We start from the raw sequence: 21,201 nt of genomic DNA on the forward strand, positions 1-21,201 counted from the left end.
TTTTTTTAAAAAAATATTAATATATTATATATTTATTACTTTTATATTTTCTATACAATTTTTTTAGTTTTCACTTATTTAATACTATTTAATTTTTTAAAAAATATTATATTTTTTCTCACAAAACATCAAATCGAATACTATTTCTTTTTATATTTTTTCAAACTTTCAAATTTTAAATTACCTCTAAAAATTCATATCTAAACAAACCTATATTTTCATGAAAAAAAGTTTCACTTTAAATTATCTCACAAAATAAACATTTTGTGTATGTTTGTTTGAAAATATTACAAATTTCAAATTATAAAATTTTAAAAAAATGTGTAAAATTATACATTTAGAATTTGTTTGTTTTGTAAAATTATTTTTTAAATTTTTTTTTTATATAAATTAATAATAAATGCGTGTGATATATTAATTTTTTATTAAAAATATGTATAATTTTTTTTAAAAATGAAAAGAACAAACCAATTTTTATTGAATATATATATTTATATAATAAAACAATTCCACCTAAGCAATTTATTACTGTACAATATTTGAGGCGGAAAAAGAGAAAAATAAATAGGAAAAACCTAAGGAGTCGTTGGAGTTCTTCGTTCGAGTCGCCGTTCTCTAAAGAAACTCTCCCCAAATTCCCCCAAATCGCTCGCTGTTCTTGCTCTCGATCGACATTCGTCTGGCCTGTATCGTACATCCTTATCGGAAGGAGTACGTTTTATTCTCGATCAGGTACGGTTGATTTCCCCAGATCGAGTTTGATTCTTTTTCAGGGGTTTAGTGATGATTAAGTACGAGAGTTTTTTTTTTTTTTTTTTTATTTTTTTTTATTGGATCGTAAATGTGTGTCTGCCTTAGGTGATAAGCTTGTTTGATGATCTGTTAACTGTTTGCTTCGAGGGTTTTTGCTGCTGTCTCTCGCTACAATTGGATCTGCTGGTTCAATTTGTGTAAATCTCTCAAGGCTTTTGTTATTGTTTGGTTTTCGAATTTAATTGTGTGTTGTTATGTAAAATAAATTGACATTCTTGGGAGATGGCATTGGAAGAGATGGTAATGATTGGGAATGAAGGGATTAGGGTTTTTGGGCGAATTTGGGTTGCTATACTGTTATTATAGAATGGGATGCTTATTGGCTTTGTTTAGTTTTTACTAATGATTCTGAGATATGATTTGGTAATTAGTAAACTAATGTTTGTGAATTTTCATCCCCTGATTTTTATTTTTATTCTTTTAATTATATTTCTTGTTTTGACTGGATTGCCTAGCTGATCCCCTGTTGTTAATCTTGACTTATTGGTCTGTATTTGTTGTATGCCCTGCAGGAAAGTGGGACTACTGAAGTTGCTTTGTTTTGATTTTGTTCTTTGTTGTAGTCTCTCGGAATGGCCACGGAAACTACAAACCCTGTGGTGGCTCCTAGTGCTAAAGTGGTTGGGAATGCCTTTGTGGAGCAGTATTACCATATTCTCCACCACTCTCCTGAGTTGGTTTACCGATTTTACCAGGACTCAAGCGTGTTGAGTCGCCCAGATCCAAATGGTTTGATGACTACTGTGACAACTATGAAAGTAAGTTTGTTTTTACCATATGCATCACTTTGCTATGCTGATCTTGACCATCTGGGCATATTTGGCATGTTATATCATTTCTTGGCACCTGAAGAAATGTTTGCTGTTGCACAATTAATCTGTCTTTAAGTCTTAACACTTGTTGTACTGCAGTGAACACCTCCCCTTATGTGCTAAGCTAGCTTTGTGAACTGTACTTGGCTGATTATGATGTTTTGGTATATTCATTTTTCCTCCTCTTCTCATAAATGGGTATTTCATTGTATGATATACCATGTTCGTGTCTTTCAACCACTTACTAGGTAGATGCGTTTGATGAAAGAATGACACTTGCCAAATGTAAGTGGGATTGAGGGCTATAATTAATATTTATGAAAGAATGATACTTGCCAAATGTAAGTGGGATTGAGGGCTATATAAGTAATATTTATGCATTCTTTTGGTATAGTTTAAGCTAGCTGAATACTCTTGCAGATAGTATTCTTCTAAAAATATTTTATTATGATTTATGAACCTCATATATGTACATAGCCATAGGTATCTGTTCTGAAATGATAATAAAGCCTTGGGAAATTACCCCATACAAAGTTGTAATGTGGTTCTTGTTTTTGCATAAGATAACGGTCTACAAGAATGCAGGATGAAGAACAAGGCAAGTTTCCTAAAATTTGGTCTTAATGGGGCACTATTTGTCGTGAAAACACATCACAACAAAGAAAGTAAAAGGGTTAATTTAAGTTTCCTTCATGTACTTTATCATTTCACCAATGTTTGAATTTGTAGAAAAGCCCTGTAGAAACAAATTGTTTCCATAGGTGATAAAAACACTAAGTTATCAATTGAACAATTATAGTAATAATATGTTGGAGTGCATGGCTATCTTTATCTCTTGGTACAGCAAAATAATGATGATGAACTGAAATAATAATAATATAAATTTGTATGACTTTGTTGCAAATAATAAAACAATATTAGGTCTGCAAGCAAATGCATACCCAAAGTTAAAAATTTCTACACCCTGTACTTTGCACGAAACAAGATGCAAGGCATGTACCAGAAAAATGCTCTTGTTAGATGCTTCTCTTGACGTTCTTCCACTACGATAAAACTATGAAACAAACACAATCAGTTAAAACCTTTCTCTGAAACAAGCCTTTAACACATTTTTATGTTTTATCCAACTTGTTACTTTTGAGCAGGTTTCCAGATGTTGAATGAACATAAGTTTGAATATCATATATTCATAAGCTTCTTGTGCATGTACTATGAGCCAGAATAGGGATATCCTAACAGTTCTTTCTTTCTTTTATCAGAGCATAAATGAAAAAATATGCTCCTTGGACTATAAAAACTACAAGGCAGAGATAAAAACTGCTGATGCTCAGGAATCTTTTAAGGATGGGGTCATTGTACTTGTAACCGGGTGCTTGACTGACAAGAACAACTTGGGAAGGAAATTCGCGCAAACATTTTTTCTCGCTCCTCAAGATAAAGGGTACTATGTTTTAAATGATGTCTTCCGATATGTGGAGGGCAGCGAACCAGAAACTGGTACTGATATGGCTGTTGGAGTTGACAATGCGCCAACTATTTCAACAAAAGATCCAGGTAGCTTTTACTTATCATTCTATCATGTTATATGGCTTTAAGTAAACACATTATTTAAATATTTAATATCTTCATTTTGTTTCCAGAGCCTGTTCAGGTTGTTGATTCTTCCAAACCAGACCTTTCAACTTCTCCTTCGGAAGAAAATGTGACTATTGAGGAGGAGAAAGATAACAATGAAGTAATCATTGAGGGATCATCTATTCACAACAGAGACGCCATTGTGGAACCTGAATCTCACGTCAGTGATAACCAAGCATCTGTCGAAGAAGAATCATTAACTTCTGCATCCCATGATGATGCTCCAAAGAAATCATATGCGTCGATTCTTAGTTCACAAGCAAAGAAAGGACCCACAAAAGTTTATGTACCTGCTGGCTCAGCCAAAGAAACTTATGTAAGGACTGAGAAGCAACCTGTTCACCCTGCTCCTGAGGCTTCAAGCTCTGAAGCATCCATAAATGATCCACCTGTTCATGCACCTGAGACGAATGATGCTCCGGATGAAGGTATATTTTGGGGGGCTATTTCATTACAGATCTGCAGTATCCAAGTTACTATTGCAGAGCTAAAGAAAGATGAGATTAACTCCCAGATGCTAAGCCAATTGCTTGATATCTGCTTGAACTCTTTGATTGTTGGATTTAATTTTTTTCTTTTATACTCCTTGTTGCTTTGCAGTTGAGGGTCACTCTATATATGTCCGCAATTTGCCCCTAAGTGCAACGGTTTCTCAGCTTGAAGCTGAATTCCAGAAGTTTGGACCCATTAAGCCAAATGGCATCCAAGTCAGAAGTAATAAGGTTGTCCTTTTTTACATTTTTTTTTCCATTGATGTCTTATGTTTTTGCTGACACCTTCCTTCTCTCTATAGCAACAAGGATTCTGCTTCGGCTTTGTTGAATTTCAAGACTTCAACTCCATGCGAAATGCAATTAAGGTTTGTACTTCTCTTCTGATTTTTATCGTTTGTCTCCCATGTTTATTTTACAATTATTTTTATTTTATTTCTTGTGTATTTGTTATGGGGTGAGGTCTAGCTTTTAGATGGCATATAGACAGTGTCTTAATTGCAGCAATTCCATCTCCCATGTAAGGTTTATGTTCATGAGAAATCTGTTCATGCTGAATGTCTTATGTGGGATGAAGTTTTGTTCATTCAAATATTTTTGCCAGTGATTACTTACATTGTATAACCCTGCATTTAAGACATCCTTATCCAATTTATTAATCTTTTTGTGTTGCCACTATGGTCATAATTTATAAACTCATCAAAGTGGCGTGGAAGTTTTAGTTTCGTTTTTTCCATTCCCCCTGTATCTCCACATGTATCCACCAAGAAAACATGCTGTGATCAATGTATTCCTTTGATAACTGCTTCATACTATCGGGTCATATTTGAATTTGCCATCTGTTTTTAGAATTGGGGATTTCTTGTTCTTGGTCATATCGCTTCGCAAACTTATTATAATAAAGTTATTTCAGTATTGAAGCAAAATACAATTGCAATCACTTATACATGTAGTTGTGAACTGTCATCTTTAATATTGTGCCTTTACATCACTGCAAGTTTCCCTTCCAGCTTATTATAACAAAATATTTCTTTTCAGGCATCTCCTGTAATGATCGGGGACCGACAGGCTTTTGTGGATATCAAGCGGACCACAACTCGAGGTAACAACGGATCTCGATCTTCACTAATTCAATCAAAATAATTTTGTTATTCTCTTACAATCTTACAATCCACACCTGTATCTCTTTATTGTGCTTCAAGGAAAACAAAATAATTCGGTTATACTCTAATTCCATCATTTCTTCTCAGTAGGGGGTGGGAGGGGTCGGTTCACATCCTCACGTGGAGGTTTCCGTAGTGACAACTTCAGGGGTCCTGGAAACCTCAACAATAACAGAACTTATGTTCGAAGTGACAGCTTCCGGGGCGGTCGGGGGAGCTTCAGCAGAACCAATGAAGGCTACCAACAAGGGCGGGGTAGGGGGAGAGGGAGTCGTCAGCCCGGCCCCATCCAGACATGAAAAGGTACACTGCTGCCAAATTTTGACTAAGGTTTTTAGTTCCTTATGTGATCTATGATGCACAGTAGTACTAAATTGCTGGTAATATTGAAACTTTATGGGACTTGAATTATTTTATTTTTGGGCTTCAGCTGTCTCTGAATGAGATATGACTGAATGGTTAATTGTTATAGTGTAGTTTTAGTTTCCTAACATATCTTTGTTAGGAAAATATTTGAATTTAAGAGAAATTTTAGACTTAAATGGTGGTAAGCTTCTTGTTTTATTGATGGTTTTGTTTTTGTTTTTGTTTTATTTTAATTTTTTCAAATTTAATCAAATGCTCCACTAATTTAGAAGCTATATTAATTTTAGGATTGTGGTTTTAAGAATTTTATTTTATTTTTTTATTTAAGGAATGCTTGCTCATTAGATTTATTTTAAATTATATTAATAATATAGAAATATGTATAATTTTTATGTGTTTTTATTTGTGTGTATGGTATAAATTAAGGAAAATTGCAAAACATTTAGGGAAGTTTTATATTAAGGGTGTGTTCGGTTGAGAGATTTGAACAAAATCTCACTATTCATTCAAAAATTTTCCCCCAAAAACATCAAATCAAACACCTATTTTTTATTTTTTATATTATACTAAAAATCAATTTTACATTCAAAACATCACATCATCACCTATTTATATCACATCATACAACTATTTAAATTCAAAATTTTTACTATTCAAATCCCAACTCAAAATCCAAAGCCCCAGACAAACACACCCTAAAAGTAATAACAAATATATTGAGATGGATTTATTCTCTATAAAATAGTACTTATATTGGATTTGTTTTATTAAAGTATAGCATTAAAACAAAGCTCTAATCTCCCCATTGGACATGGGGTGTGTTTGTTTGGGAATTTGGATTTTGAATTGGAATTTGAATAGTAAAAATTTTGATTTTGAATAGTTGTATGATGCGATATAAATAGGTGTTGATGTGATGTTTTGAATATAGAATTGATTTTTAGTATAATATAAAAAATAATAAATAAGTGTTCGATTTGATGTTTTTTGGGGAAAAATGAGATGAATAGTGTATTTAAAATCCACTCTTCCAAACAAACACCCTAAATAGTTTTTTAAATAGTACTCTCACCATCCCACCACATATGATTTTTTATTTCTATTTTTAGCACACTTAACAAATAACAAATAGTATAAGTTAATTTAATTAAAATTTTAACCTCTTATATGTAGGATTTATTCAAAACTCTTTTATTTTTATTTTTCTATTCAATTAACAAATATTTTTATTAGTTTTAAAACTTTTTATTTTTTTATAAAACTAATTTATGGTAATAATAAATAAATAAAATATATTTATTTATTATATAAAATTTTATTTTTTACAAAATATTATTCATATTGCATATATTTTATTAAGATATAATGTAAGCTTTTTGTTGTTAGATTGTGTTCTTTCTATTTTTTTTTTCTCCATACGTTTTCCAAAAAAAATTTAATACACTATGCACATTATTATTGTTATACTTTTTACACAATTCTCTATACATCACATAAAAAATTTTCTATTCCAAAATCTCACAAAACAAACACACCGAAATTCTGAAAATGTTATAGATATTGTGATTTTTTTTCTTCTGAAAATTAATTTTGTTTGGTGTGTTCTTTTTGTGAAAAAACATATTTCTCCCGAAAAATTAATATATTATACACTCATTATTTTTATATTTTATACACAATTTTCTATACTTTATGTAATATTTTATTTCTTCAAATCAAAATACAAGATTGTTTTTGATCTTTAATTAATTCATTATATTATAAATCTTAATAAAAATAGTAATATTATTATAGCAAAAATGATAAAAGAATTGTGAAAGAGGCTTGTATTGAAAATATTAACTAGAATTTATGTTTTAAAATATTAAAAAAAATAATAATAGGTTTTTTAATGTATAATTAATATTTATATTATCATTTATATACATGATGTGACCAACACAATACTTTGTTTACTATTTGAAGGTTGAGAATAAAACATAAAAATATTTTATGTTTTATAATTAATCATAATATAAAATTTTGTAACGATATATCTTATATTTAAAAAATATATATTTTAATGAAAAATTAATTATTAGACTAATGTTTTAATATGCATTTATTGTTGATCTTTACTCAATGTTTGTAGGATGTTTAGAACTTGTCGGAACAATTAGCCTATTGACGAAATGAACGACTAGTCTTTAGTTTTTAGATCGGGAATGATTGTAATGCGGCAATATCATGTTGATTAAATTATAGTTATTAGATCAAATACCGGTATAATGATTGTAACGATATATCTTACATTTAAAAAATATATATTTTAGTGAAAATAATCTTTCGACTAATGTTTTAATATGCATTTATTATTGATCCATACTCAATGTTTGTAGTATGTTTAGAACGTGTCAGAACAATTACTCTATTGACGAAATGAACGACTAGTCTATAGTTTTTATAGTTATTGAATCAAACATTAGTAAAATGAAGGATCGAAATTTAATAAGAATATATTAGTAATTTAATATATATATATAGTATGATGTTACGATGTTTACAATTGTTGAGTAAATGAAAAAAATGCCATGTTCTTGCATATTAAATTTGCTTATGCAAACAAAAAAGCAAAGTAAATAAAAGAATAATAATAATGTGTGATAAGTATGCTAAACATATTTAATTTAATTAATTAGATTTTCTTTTTCATTTATGAAATAATATTTGATGCCGTGCTTTTTCGCTTTTCAATTATCATTGTAATTTATTTGTGTGTGTTTTGAACAAAAACAATTAGAATCGTCGAATAGCTTATAACATAACTACTTTCTATATGAACAAAAAATATTGAATAGTTAAATTAAATATCAACGATAATCATTCTTTAGAATTGAAAGAGTTCGTCGGATTTCCTTGCTAGATTTATATGATGCGCTTATTCAGCGTAGATCATATGTTGAATGCATATGTATCATGTGCTGTGATACCAACTTTTAGATCAATCTCTAACTCTAATCATCATCTTATTGTTGTCTTTTAGATCGGGTTGACTGATGAGCTTAATTATGCATAAGCAATGTTTGGTTTATAGATAGATACATGGGAATTTGGAGATTAGAGGGAAAAAAAAATAAAAAAAATTCAATCATTCTATATGCCTTAGATTAATAGGTTGTTCTTCGAGAAGTTAAACTTGTGTGTGCATTCAACATGTTCTTTTGAAAGACTTTTGATCAAGAAGAAGAGTGGTGTAGTATACCATTCTTTGCTATTGAAAAAATGATCATTAGGACCACGCTTTTGAATAAAATTTCGATACTGCGATTTTGAAGAAGGTCCAGAAAAGACTGAATTCAAACAAAAGTAAAGCTGCAAATGTTCGTGATTTTGGATTTGAGTTAGTGAATGCTAGTTTATTCAGTATAGAGTAGTGAGATTAGATTAAACTTGATATGTTATAGAGTAGGATTTTAGAAAATCTAAATTGAAAGGAAGTAGTGAATTTTATTTCCTATTTTTTTGTTTATTAGAAACTGTGTAAAGTTAGCAGGGTGACAAACTCTGTTTGTGTTCATGAGTTTTGATTTGAGTTAGTGAGTGCTAATTTATTGTATTGAGTAATGAAATTAGATTAAACTTGATTGGGATTTTAGAAAATCTAAAGTGACTGAACAAATAATGAAATATTCTCTATGTCCGCATCTAGAGTCATATTTACTTTTTGTATCGTTGTACTTAATATTAAAAATATTTTTGTATTTGCATAATGTTTTGTATAAATGTCATTCTATTAGTATTATAAGACACTAATAGAATTATTTTTGCAATTTTTTCTTAATTTGTACTACGTTTTGATATAATAATTAATATTGAAAGATCAACACGCAAAAAATAAATGAGATCTTTATAACCGGACGAATGTAGTACAATGTATTGTTTCTTTCATTGTACATTGTATGGTGTTTGGATAGCCTTTGCCCTTTGGTTAACAATATTAGAATCGTATTGCAAAATATTTATGGTTGTTTGGTTGTTTGTACTTTAAAATTGATTTGAAACGGGGTGTTATATTGTATTTTATTTAAATAGTATTTTGATGTGATATTTTGTAAAAACAACAGAATCTGAAAGTTTTGAAATTTTAAAGAATTTTGAAAACAAAAAAAGTTTGTTTAGTTGTTCCAGTTTTTGTTTTTTATTTATGTTAAATATGGGGAAGCAGTAGTAATATAAGGAATGATATTTTGTATTTGAATGGTTGAATGTGAATGTTGGGTATATAATGTTTATTTTGGTATATATGGTATGAATGATTCCATTTTGCTAATATAATATATCCTATTATTCACTCATAAAAAAAGTAAATTATTCAACAAAAAATATCTAAAAAAAAGCTGAGTGAACATACTGATATATATTGTGTTTTTTCGATAATATTTTTGGAGAGTCTTCAGTTGTTTTAGTGAACAAAAAATAAAGTTTTGTTTACCTAGACATCAAATGAAACACCCAACTATTTGTAATGTGTTTGGTTTGGGTTTTAAACTCCAATCAACAATTATTTTATTATATTTTTAATAATAATATAGTCTCTTACAAAATATTATATTAGAATATTATTTAAATTAAAGTTGTAATTTCAAACAAAAGTAAATTTTAATATTTTTAAGGTTTAAAATTTTAAATTTTCTATTTAAAAGAAGTTAATTAGGGTGTGTTTGTTTTGTAAAATTGTTCGAAAGAAAAAATTATACTCCCTTCGTCCGCAGTTTAAGAAATATTGTGTTAGATAGTTAATTAGTTTGATTAATGAATTTAATAAAGTGTTATATTAAATATTTTTTATTTGATAAAATGTTAAATTAAAAGTGAAAATATTTTTTATTTAAATTTTTAAATATTGAATTTTTTTATTTACTGTGATTATTTAAAAAAAATAATAATAATTGTATTTATTGTAAATTAATACATGCATTTAGATAAAAATATATATATATATATAATAATAACAATAATTTTAATAACTTAAATGTAATTTATACAATAAAAAATATAATTAAAAAAATTATATAAACAACGCATAAAATTTTTCAAATTCGGTTGATGTTAGAGATAGTTTGTTATGACATACCAAATTTAATACCACACGCAAGGTACAAAATTTTTGATATGATATTTTACCGTACCGTACTAATATTTTGGTATACCGAATTTGCAAATAAAAAATATTGAATTACGAAAATAACATGCATACTCATAAAAAAATATACTGAAAAAATTTCAAAATTTCGATAGAATATGACTTTTTTTTATATGATGATGTATATAATAAGATATTTTCAGTGTATATAGATAATTTTAAAAAATGGTATTTTTGTATATACTGATTATTTGATACAATATTGATATTTTTTTTTTAATAAATTAAAAAATTTGCTACAATATACAATATATTTCGATATTCTCGTATACTAATCATCTCTAACTGAATTGTATACACAATATTAGAATATAATATTTTACAAATACCGAAATTAAAAATATTTTTTATAATTTTACTTCATAAATAAGTTCTTTTATTTATTTTTTTTGAAAAAAGAAAAAAATCAATCAAATCTCATTTTTAATTAACTTTTCAGTCATAAAATTCCAAATCAAACATCAAATTTTTATTATATATTACATTAAAATTTAATTTTAAAATTAAATGAATATTTATTTATATAATATTAAATATTTTTATTATTGAAAATTTCAGCCCAACTTCTAAATTTACAATTAACGAATAATAAAACTAAAGATACTAGTTAGTTAATAAAATATAGTTAAATTTTGTTTAATTAGAAGTATTAGTTATTAATTATTATTATAATAGGAAAGTTGACTAATTTCGTGGGACGGCTAAAAAAAGAAAAAGTGGACTAATTTCGTGGGACTGAGGGAGATAAATTATAAAAAATTGTATAAAAATATAAAATTAATGAATGTGTAATGTATTAAATTTTTTTTAAAAAACTATCTAAAAGAAATAACAGAAAAAACGAAGGCTTGATACTCTGTCTGCCTTACCACCCATAAGGTAAATCTTCTTCTTTATATATATATATATATATATATATTTTTTTTTTAGTAAGTTTGAATATATACATGTTATAAATACTTCTGAAATTGTTTTTATTTTTATAATATAATTAATCAAATTAAAAAGAAATAATTTTTACACAGAAAAGTCATATAAATTATTATTTAAATATTATTATTTTTTTAATATTTTTTTGCAAAATAAGAATATACTTTACTATCGGATGAAAGTAGTATGAATTTTTTTTAAAAATATTATTGAAAATAAATAATACTCCATCTTCAAAATTATTGTGTTGGATTTCTTGTTTCATTATTTGTTAAATTTATATATAAATTATTTATAATAACAAATTTTGTTCAATTATAAATTTATTATTTATATTTTATTATATAATAATAAATTTATTACTTTTTTTTTTTTACTTATACTATGAATTTTTATTATAATTTTTTTTTCTGTTTTATATTAAAACACCAGCATTATTTTAAAATTTTTGTATCAAATAAAAACGGCATAAATATTTGTACAAAACGAATAGTAATATTAAATATTTATTTTATTTTCTATTATATATGTTACCCTACTTTTTATTTTATTTATTATTATATATTACTCCTACTTTATATTTTAAAAGTATCAACGAATATTCAAATAAAATAAAATAAAATAAAAAGATATAATACTATAAGGTTTGTTTGTTTGGGGTTTTAGATTTTGAATTGAGATTTGAATAGTAAAAATTTTAAATTTAAATAGTTGTATAATATGATATAAATAGATATTTGATTTGATATTTTTCAAAAAAAAAATTGAATAAATATTAAATTTAAAATCCAATCCCCAAACAATCAAATTTTCTTTAATTAAGTCTCTAATTTCTAGTACTATTTTAAATATGGTACCAAAATCAAACAGAAGGAATATATGAATAAAAATTATTATTATTATTATTATTATATTATTATTATTATTATTTTGCATGATTGAGAGTGGCATTGGAGATTGACCTGAAAAGACATGTGGGTGTGAGGGCCATGTTGCTGTCGCCATCGGGCAAGTTGCACAATGGTTGCCTGCTGTCCATTTGCACCACTGCCCGACACGTGTAACATACCCCCACGTGTCTCACACACTCTACTACGTCCTATCTATTTCGATAAAGATGAACCATTTGGTTATAAACATGATATTTTAGATAGTTTAGATTATTAATTTATTAATGATATTCTCTCCGTTTTTTAATAATTTTTTTTTATTTTTTTATTTTGGTCTGTCTCATAATAAAATATCCATTTTTTTTAATAACGATATATTTTATTAACATTAAAAAATACTATTACAACTTATAATATATTTCTCAAATATCATTGTCTTTATATAATACAATATTAATAAGGTTAACTTAGTCTTTTTACCTTTATTTCTATTACACAAATATCATTATCTTTATATCACACAATATTAATAAGATTATTTAAATTTTTCTACTTTATTTGTACAATACTTCAATATAATATTAATATTTCACTACAAGAAAAAATTATTTTTGTAACAAAACATTTTTGTCTCTAAATCTACTTTTTCCGTTACTAATGACATTAGAGATGGAATTAGGAATGAAATTACGTTAGCTACGTGAAGTTTAGGGACGAAATTCCGTTACAAATATATTATTTTTTTGTAGTGTTTCTAAAACTCAGATATACACCAATAAGGGACGGAGAGAGTAAGTTATAATACTTTCTCTGTCCTAACTACGGTGTTATCTTCACTATAGATACGAAAATTAAAATACATATATATAATTAGTAAATAATTAAAAATATATTAGTAAAAATAATTATCGTATAATAAAAATAAAATAAATTAAAATTAAAATAATTTAATTAAAATTAAAAAAATTATAAATTAAAAAAATTAAAATATAAAAAAAAAAATTCAAACAAAAAAAGTGACATAAATTAAAATGTATAATTCTTTTATTTACTTTATTCCTACAACAGTCATGTTCTAACATCATCACGTTATATGGACATAAGCTATATACGGTCGTGTGACAATATTACTGTATATAAATTGTACACAGTCGTTTTGTATACATGTCAGTTGCCATGTTAATATCTTTATAGTTACGTTAGCAAGTTAAAAATTTAAGCTGTTGAAGATACATACTCCCTCCGTTCCACTTTTTATGTTCATCTTTTCATTTTCGTCCGTCTCACTTATTTTGTCACTTTTCTTTTTTGAAAAATAATTATACACTTTAATCTTATTTTTAAAAATTTAATTTATAATATTTTTTTATTTTAATTATACTAATTAATTATCTTAATTTTAATTTATAATTATTTTTATTATACGATAATTATTTTTACTAATATATTTTTAATTATTTACTAATTATATTCCTCCTAAATTTTCGTGTCTACAATAATGCGGATAAAATATCCGAAACGAAAAAAATATCATTTATTTACAAGCGAAAGTCAACCAACAACGTTGAATTCAAAATGGTCGTATTGTCTGTCTATAAAACTTAGTCATCGGAATTTTCAAATACGATCACATTCAATTTAATACGACCGTTTTCAGTCGATGTCAATTACTATAAAACTAGTGTTGGCACCCGTGCCTTAGCACGGTTTGTATGAATTGTTAAAATAATATTAAAAAATAATTAATTATATTCAAATATTTTGTAGAAAAATACAAATATTCTTAAAATTCATCAACAATTAATAGTAAGTTTACTATATGACAATTTGTTTTATTATGTCTATGAAGATATAGTAGTACTGTACATATATAAACATAATCTATAAATGTGTCAATTATATATTTATACGTGTAAAATATGTCTGATTTTGTAAATTTTCAAAATAGCATAGTTGACATCGAAAGATAAATTAAGATTGTTTGTGTGACAATTTTAAATTCATATTTATGGTATCGTCTTTTATTGACAAATTAGCATCGTACCCACATTAAATTTTTTATATAAAATATAAATAAAAAATTGCGATGTATTTATAGTTATATAAACATACAATTTTTGTAAAATTAATTTCACTTCAAATATTTTGAACATCAATATGGTTCATGCGTCAAATAATACGGAAAACTTAATATTTATATAAAAATTAAAAATTAAAATTTTAAATTGAAAAAATTAATTATAAAGTAACTATATATTGTGCTATAATTATATAACAATAACATACCATCTTTGTAAAATTAGTTTTACTTCAAATATTTTGAACATCAATATGGTCAATTTATCCAGTGATAGATAAAATTTAATATTCATATAAAAAATAAAAAAGTTATAATTATGAGTTGAAAAAAAATAATTATAAAGTAAGTATATATTGTAGGATAATTATGTAATTTTTAATATAATTATTATATATGACATAATTAAATTATTTATACACATTAGAACAACTACTTAAATAAAATAGAGAATTTGTTTTAAAAACTTATTTTTAGTATTTTTTTAAAAAATTTGTGGATAATTATTTATCTTAATTTTGTATTACAAATTTATTAAATAAGCAAAAATTTATTTACCTTTAAAACTTTCAATTTTTTTACAAAAATAATTTAGATTTATGATAAATAAATAATAATTTTTTTTATTTATATTATATATATTTTATTGAGATATATAATGTTTAAAATACTCAAACACATATTAAAAAAAAATTATTAAATAATAATATTCATTATTTAAATAATTAATTTATATTACATAAATTCTCGTGCCAAAATAAAATATTTCATCTTTGCCGGATGAATGGAGCATATTTTAATACTTATCGAATTCAATATTTTTTGGAAAGCGATAGAGAAAAATTATATATATATATTCATGAAAAAAAAAAAGTTAATATAAGAATAGAAAATGAGATTTAAATAATTTAGAAATTATCAATTATAAATATTATTAAGTTTATAAAAAAAAACTATAAAATAAATAAGATCTTGCAAAATATAAGTAAATATCATATTAAATTATTTATATACTATAAAAAAGTATAAAAATAAATACGGTGATTAGATATCTTCTCCAAAATAGTAAAATAAAAAAAGGAAAATCTTTATATACAATATGATTTGAATGCTTCAGGATTTGACACCAAAAACTATACTGATCAAATAGAAATAATTATAAAAATATAATCTATAAAACTAATGACTTTTTTTTTTTAAAAAAAAAATCGAAATTATAAACCTACACCCTTCTGAATCTTCATCTTTGTCTTTTTCTTAAATCAAAATAAATATAAAATTAAATTCATTGAGGAATATGAAAAAGAGATGAAAACATGAATTTCAAGCAAATAAAAAATAAATTTAAAAAAACTTTATAAAATTTAAAAAGTGTATATATCAACTAATACCATAAAAAAAATTATAAAAAATATACAGATTTTAAAAACTGTAAATACCCCATTACCATATGATACAAAACTGTAAAAAAAAATCAAAAAATCAAAGAAATCTCAAAACTCTCGTAATTGAGGGATTGGAGACTGATCTCAAATACATAATATACAGATAATTAATTTTAATTTTAATATTATTAATTAATAAAATTTTAATATAATTAGGGTGTGTTTGTTTGAAAGTTTGGATTTTGAGTTGGGATTTGAATAATAAAAATTTTGAATTTAAATAGTTGTATGATGTGATATAAATAGGTCTTGATGTTTTGAATGTAAAATTGATTTTTAGTATAATATAAAAAATGAAGAATAGGTGTTTGATTTGATATTTTTGGGGAAAAAAATTAGATGAATAGTGAAATTTAAATCCAATCCCCAAAACAAACGCACCCTTAAAATATGCAGTGAAATAATTTTTTCAAATTCAAAAAATCAGGCGAACTAACACACTTCAATAAACAAACAAGCCTCTCTTGCAATAAAATTGAGCACGCCACACAAACCCGATAACAAAAAGGATTTTAGGTAGGCCTCGCAAGCTGTGTAGGTGGCGACACGTGTCCATGCCACGTGTCAAATTAGCGAGGCTGTTACGTCACGCTTCACCTGCCCCTTTTTGGTCATTTCGTACGATTTCCAGCGTGAATTAAAATCCGTCATCCTTTTCAACCATTTCCTGCTCTCAAGAGAGCTTTTCGCTTTTCGATTCTGCAATTCATTGGCCGCCCTCTGCTCTGCTCTGCTTTTCTCGATTCCAGGGAACATTTCGTCGTTTTGATTCCTTTCTCCCGTGGATTTCAGCCATTGACGGATTGCGTCGGCGCGCGGCGGAGTCACGGAGGCGTTGAGAAGACTTTTGTGCTTTTTTATTTTTAATTCTGTGGCGAAATTTAGTTAGGCTCGTGATATTGCGATTTTTGTTGCGATTCGTTCGAGAATTTGAAGATTTTGTGGTTTTAATTGCGGCTGGCGATGGAAGGAGCTGAAACGAGCATAGAGAAGTTCAATCGCCTCATGAATATTGAGGTTTCCAGAGATCCGCCGGAGAAATTCGCGAATCGGAGCAATTTTCCGGCTGAAATCAAGCGCAGAAGAACGGACGACGACGAGGAAGAAGAAGAAATTGAGTTGAGCTTGGGGCTTTCATTGAACGGTAGATTTGGTCTGGACCCTGCGGCGAAGAGGCTTAAACGATCGTCTTCGGTGTCGAATTTAATCTCCACCGTTGATTTCTCCGATAACGGTAGTAGTAGCGGCGGAGGCGGCAATTACCAGATGCGTGGGAGCTACGCGCCGCTGGCGAGGACGTGCTCCTTGCCTGTGGTTTCCGACGAGTGGCGCCGGCGGAAGGAGTTGAATTCGATGAAGTCTATGGAAGCTAGAAAGAAGAGGATGGAAAAGCTGAAGAGTGGTAAAGTGGTGCGGGATAAGGAGGCCTTTACTGAAAATGTTCAGCCAGGGAATGGGTCGCCAGCGGACGCCATTGGAGTTCAGGCTACGCATCAATCGCATGGTTCGTCTGCGCTTTCTCCATTCCAGGGGCAAATGATGGATGGTATACTGTTTATATCCCTAAATTTCTTCTTCATTTTGCCATTATTGTTCTTGTCCATTTTTATGCTATTTCTTGAGCTTTTTTAATCTCATTTTTGCACATATAGTTATATTTGGTTTATGGTTTAATATTATCTTAAATTAGATTAATTTGTTACTATTTGAGTTTATCTTTTGTTTCTATCATTATTAATAACATACAACTCTGAACTTAGCAAAATGTAAATCTAGACAATGGAATTTTATTTTATTTTTATTTTTAATAATGTTGGAACCTGCAGCCGCCCGCCACTTCTTGCGCCGGTAAACCTTCGGTAAAATCTAATAGCCTGGAAACTAGCCCAAGGCAACTCACACTTGAAGGCGTTTGGAAGTTTAAACCATGATCTTACGGTTACGAGTTCACCTAGACCATCAGGCATCTTTTACGGGTTTAGGGTTACTTGTGGATTGTGTTTTGAGAAGGTTTCTTGTCAATCCTTACAGCCTTACGGCAACGCCTAAAAGATAGGCGGATTGCACATGTTTTCATTTAACGCAATACATATTTGTATTATTTGAAAACATGTAGAGTCAATTCATACTTGTAGGTGTGTTTATGAACATATTTCTTGTACTGGAATCAATCGTAGTATGTGTTGTGCGGATTATGTTACGTGTTGCATTAGTATTATTATGTTAACATAAATAGTATGTTGTTTGTTATTATATTAAGTGTTGTTTGTCTATTAAAAATCGTAACCTTAACTGTCGTCGGGTTCTTGTGATAGCTTATTTGCTTATGCTGCTGTGTTGAGACAATGTGGCCTGTGCATGGGTGAATCTATAAATAGTATGTGCTCTTTAGAATGTAGGTTTTCTAAAAGAAGTAGCTCCTTATGTTTTGTTACTATATATATATATATATATATTTAGAAGATATATATTTATATGTTATAATTATGCTAATAGCTTTATTTGTGAGATCCAGTAGGATTTTAAACTTTTTTTAGATAATTTCAATTTCATATTCTAATATGTTCTATTTTCTTGTTTTTGTGATATTAGGCAGACTGACTGATACAATGAGAATTTGTATATCGTGGAAGTTATTAGCATTTATAGGCATGTGTGTGATTTTGAATTGCTTTCGAGGATGGATTTTGGAACATGAATGTTTACGTTGACCGGCCGCGTGTGTCCATTGATATCACTTTGTTGGAATCCCGACTATACATGAGATCGAGTATTCATGACCTGTTAAGTTTGCCTCTATTCGATGATCTCTACACATCTTTCAGTTACATTTATTTCTGGCTTTAGTTTTATGTAGTCGTGGTTGTCATCGTAGACTGCATGTTACGTTGAATATACAAATGAAAATTATTTAACTTGCCCGATTGATTTGGTGATGTAAAATATCGTCTCACTCTTTCAATTATTGCTCAACGAGTCGAACCAAAGTCTTCATTTGATAAGTAGAAATGTATGCTATTTGAGAACCTCCGTAGAACATCACATTGGATCGTTATGCTAAGTAAACTGTATGCCGGAATTTTGTATTTCCTTTCAATTTATTTATATATTCAGCATTTCTCTTTTAACATGCCGAATAAATTTCAAATTTCAAATAGGAATGAAGACAATGTCCGAGAGCAAGAGCTCTTCGAGCCTCAACCTTCCACACGACGACGAGGCGGAGCAAAGATCTTCGGGGAGAGGGGACAACAAATCGCTGAAGAACGCCTTATTCGACATGCCGTACGTCACCACAAGGGGAGACATGCCCAACAGCACCAAGGTCGAAGGATTCTTGTACCGTTACCGGAAGGGCGACGACGTGAAAATCGTCTGCGTCTGCCACGGTCTGTTCCTTTCGCCTGCGGAATTCGTGAAGCACGGCGGAGGCGGCGGCGAGGACGTCGCGCAGCCGTTGAAGCACATTGTGGTGAATCCTTTCCCCCTCTTTTAATCTCCATAAATGAATGAGCTTTTTTAAGTTTTCGAACGAAAAAAGTGACCTTCCTCGATGAAATAGGTCACCTAAAATCGAAATTTTCTTAACTTCTTGAATTCAGTAGCTTTCAGTGTGTCAAAATCGTTATTTGTCTCTGCTTCTTGACCCTTAAGGCTAAATTGGATTATGTATATATGTAAAGAGTCGATGAAAGCCGTCGAACCTTTAGCCGCACCGTGGCCAACACGGGAAGCAAGAATGCCATCTGTTCCCGGATACGGCGTTCAGAGCTGCTTTCGGATCTTTTTGTGGTGGTTTAGGTTCCGGCTTAGGCGGTGGTTCCGGTGGCTGTGGGGACTGGGGCTGTGGTTGCTCCGGCGGCTTTTCCAGTACAACCTTCAACGAGCTGGCGTTACTCTTTGAGGCGGCGTCGACCAATCTGATGCAGAGAACGGAAGATCGTGAAGTTGTAGGTAACATAGAATAAAAAATGTTGCTGTCTTACACCGGGAAGGCGAAGGAGCTCCCGCTGTTGCCGCTCTCGTTGGAGAACCGCGGCGGGCTCGGGAAAGTTGTCGGTGTAGACGGCGTCGGCGGGGTTGGAGGGCCTGGCGGCGTTGTCTCGGCTGGCGCCGGAGTTTTTACGGCGGGACTTTTTGGGGAAGCGGCAGGCGGATCGACAGCAAGATCTGAGATCGATTTCTCCCTCGTATGATTCGCTATGACGATTTTCGGACTACTGCTGTCTTTCTTCTCGGGTTTCGATTGCTCGTCCGGGGACGGGGACGGCGACGGTGACGATATTCTGCCTTGTTCCGGCGATCGCGCTTCCGGGAGGGTGGCCGGGGAATTACTCGGCTCAGACTTGGACGATTCTTTGAGTCTCGGGATGTCCCCAGGCGAGCCAAGCGGGTGCGACGGAGAATAGCTCCAATCGTCTATCCTCGGAACCTCGTCGGATTTCCCAAACAGAAACATGTAGTCCCGGGAGAAGCTGTTGTTGCCCATCTGAATACTGAACAATGACTCGTTCGACGTCGCGCTCCATTCTGAAGCATTCCCCGGCGATTTAGCGAAAACCGACGCCGGAATCCGGTTTGGATCGTATCCCGGCGGGTGGCCCATTGTTTGGACGGGCGGCGGAGATTTCATCGGCGAGGATTCTGCGGAAACGGATAACGGTGGTTCCTGTGACGGCGGCGGAGAATATTGCGAGTGGCCATCGAATTGCGTTGAGGATTTACGGATCGAGCCGCGGGCACCGATGTCGAATTCGATTAGGGAGCCAGTAGGCGACGAGGGCTCTTGCTTCCTTGCTTCGCCGAGCGACATTTCTTCTGAAGCTCTCCTTACATTGTTGTCGTTGGCGCGATTCGACTCCATTATTCGCCGGATTCTTCGATCTCACCGAAGATGGCGATTGACGGCCAGCCGTGATGCTGCATTATGGTTCGTTCGATCGATTCATCTGCCGATGCAATTGAGACGTAGACACATAAATGATCTACGACAAAAAGATTTATACAGCATAGACCTATCGAATAATTGGTTTCGAAAATTATCAGTCAAATTTTCGAAAATTATAAATTTAATTTAATTTAAAACAATCGATTTTTCAACAATTGCATCGTCAAAACAGATCAAAAGAAACAGCAGACGTTATCAATTTGAAGAAAATGGCAGGTTCAATTCAGAGGCTAATCATCTCCACGAACAAAAAACATAAAAATGCAGCGAGATTTTGCACGTAGATGAGGCGATTCATGGTCTCGCAACTTGGTATCGAAGATTTGCTTAATTAAGATCGCAAGCAATTGCTAGTAAATCGAAGAAATTATTACGCCTAAATGGAGATTCTCAACAGGAAAATCAATAGAGATTCAGAAAACGCACCAAAATCAAAGAAGTTACCTACG

General features: G+C 29.8%; 3 protein-coding genes across 7 annotated transcripts; 2 read left to right on the plus strand and 1 right to left on the minus strand.

Annotated features, from left to right (window-relative positions):
• The first annotated feature begins 565 nt into the window (after window positions 1–565).
• Window positions 566–9,340, plus strand: LOC127242306 (nuclear transport factor 2-like). 4 transcript variants are annotated; one of them, XM_051261792.1, is made up of 9 exons: window positions 566–732; window positions 1,326–1,571; window positions 2,885–3,179; window positions 3,266–3,688; window positions 3,861–3,982; window positions 4,054–4,119; window positions 4,790–4,853; window positions 5,002–5,217; window positions 7,412–9,340. In XM_051261792.1, exons 2-8 carry the CDS (start codon window positions 1,386–1,388, stop codon window positions 5,211–5,213), a joined length of 1,368 nt encoding a protein of 455 aa, XP_051117749.1. In that variant the 5' UTR covers window positions 566–732; window positions 1,326–1,385; the 3' UTR covers window positions 5,214–5,217; window positions 7,412–9,340. The 4 variants fall into 4 exon arrangements, with proteins under 4 accessions (XP_051117749.1, XP_051117748.1, XP_051117751.1 ...); XM_051261791.1 differs by lacking the exon at window positions 7,412–9,340 and having other exon boundaries at window positions 5,002–6,474; XM_051261794.1 differs by lacking the exon at window positions 7,412–9,340 and having other exon boundaries at window positions 5,005–6,473.
• A 7,117-nt stretch (window positions 9,341–16,457) lies between these two features.
• LOC127242135 (ninja-family protein AFP3-like) lies at window positions 16,458–20,978 on the plus strand. Of its 2 annotated transcripts, none has more exons than XM_051261536.1 (3): window positions 16,458–17,350; window positions 18,963–19,276; window positions 19,459–20,978. In XM_051261536.1, exons 1-3 carry the CDS (start codon window positions 16,768–16,770, stop codon window positions 19,483–19,485), a joined length of 924 nt encoding a protein of 307 aa, XP_051117493.1. In that variant the 5' UTR covers window positions 16,458–16,767; the 3' UTR covers window positions 19,486–20,978. The 2 variants fall into 2 exon arrangements, with proteins under 2 accessions (XP_051117493.1, XP_051117494.1); XM_051261537.1 differs by having other exon boundaries at window positions 16,459–17,350; window positions 19,488–20,978.
• Window positions 19,787–20,668, minus strand: LOC127242136 (uncharacterized). The gene has a single exon (XM_051261538.1). It carries the CDS (start codon window positions 20,666–20,668, stop codon window positions 19,787–19,789), a length of 882 nt encoding a protein of 293 aa, XP_051117495.1.
• Window positions 20,979–21,201: the final 223 nt, after the last annotated feature.

This window comes from Andrographis paniculata, unplaced genomic scaffold (genome assembly GCF_009805555.1).
Source record: "Andrographis paniculata isolate CXL003 unplaced genomic scaffold, ASM980555v1 Contig86END, whole genome shotgun sequence".
NCBI lineage: Eukaryota > Viridiplantae > Streptophyta > Magnoliopsida > Lamiales > Acanthaceae > Andrographis > Andrographis paniculata.

What these genes read in the sequence shown, in the direction of transcription:
- LOC127242306 (XM_051261792.1), top strand. Translation starts at nt 1,386, where the DNA reads ATGGCCACGGAAACTACAAACCCTGTGGTGGCTCCTAGTGCTAAAGTG. An exon ending in TCCAAGTCAGAAGTAATAAG is followed by an intron (nt 3,983 to 4,053) that starts GTTGTCCTTTTT and finishes TTCTCTCTATAG; the next exon opens with CAACAAGGATTCTGCTTCGG. An exon ending in CAAGCGGACCACAACTCGAG is followed by an intron (nt 4,854 to 5,001) that starts GTAACAACGGAT and finishes ATTTCTTCTCAG; the next exon opens with TAGGGGGTGGGAGGGGTCGG.
- LOC127242136 (XM_051261538.1), bottom strand. Translation starts at nt 20,668, where the DNA reads ATGGAGTCGAATCGCGCCAACGACAACAATGTAAGGAGAGCTTCAGAA.
- LOC127242135 (XM_051261536.1), top strand. Translation starts at nt 16,768, where the DNA reads ATGGAAGGAGCTGAAACGAGCATAGAGAAGTTCAATCGCCTCATGAAT. An exon ending in CCAGGGGCAAATGATGGATG is followed by an intron (nt 17,351 to 18,962) that starts GTATACTGTTTA and finishes AATTTCAAATAG; the next exon opens with GAATGAAGACAATGTCCGAG. An exon ending in AGCCGTTGAAGCACATTGTG is followed by an intron (nt 19,277 to 19,458) that starts GTGAATCCTTTC and finishes TTGACCCTTAAG; the next exon opens with GCTAAATTGGATTATGTATA.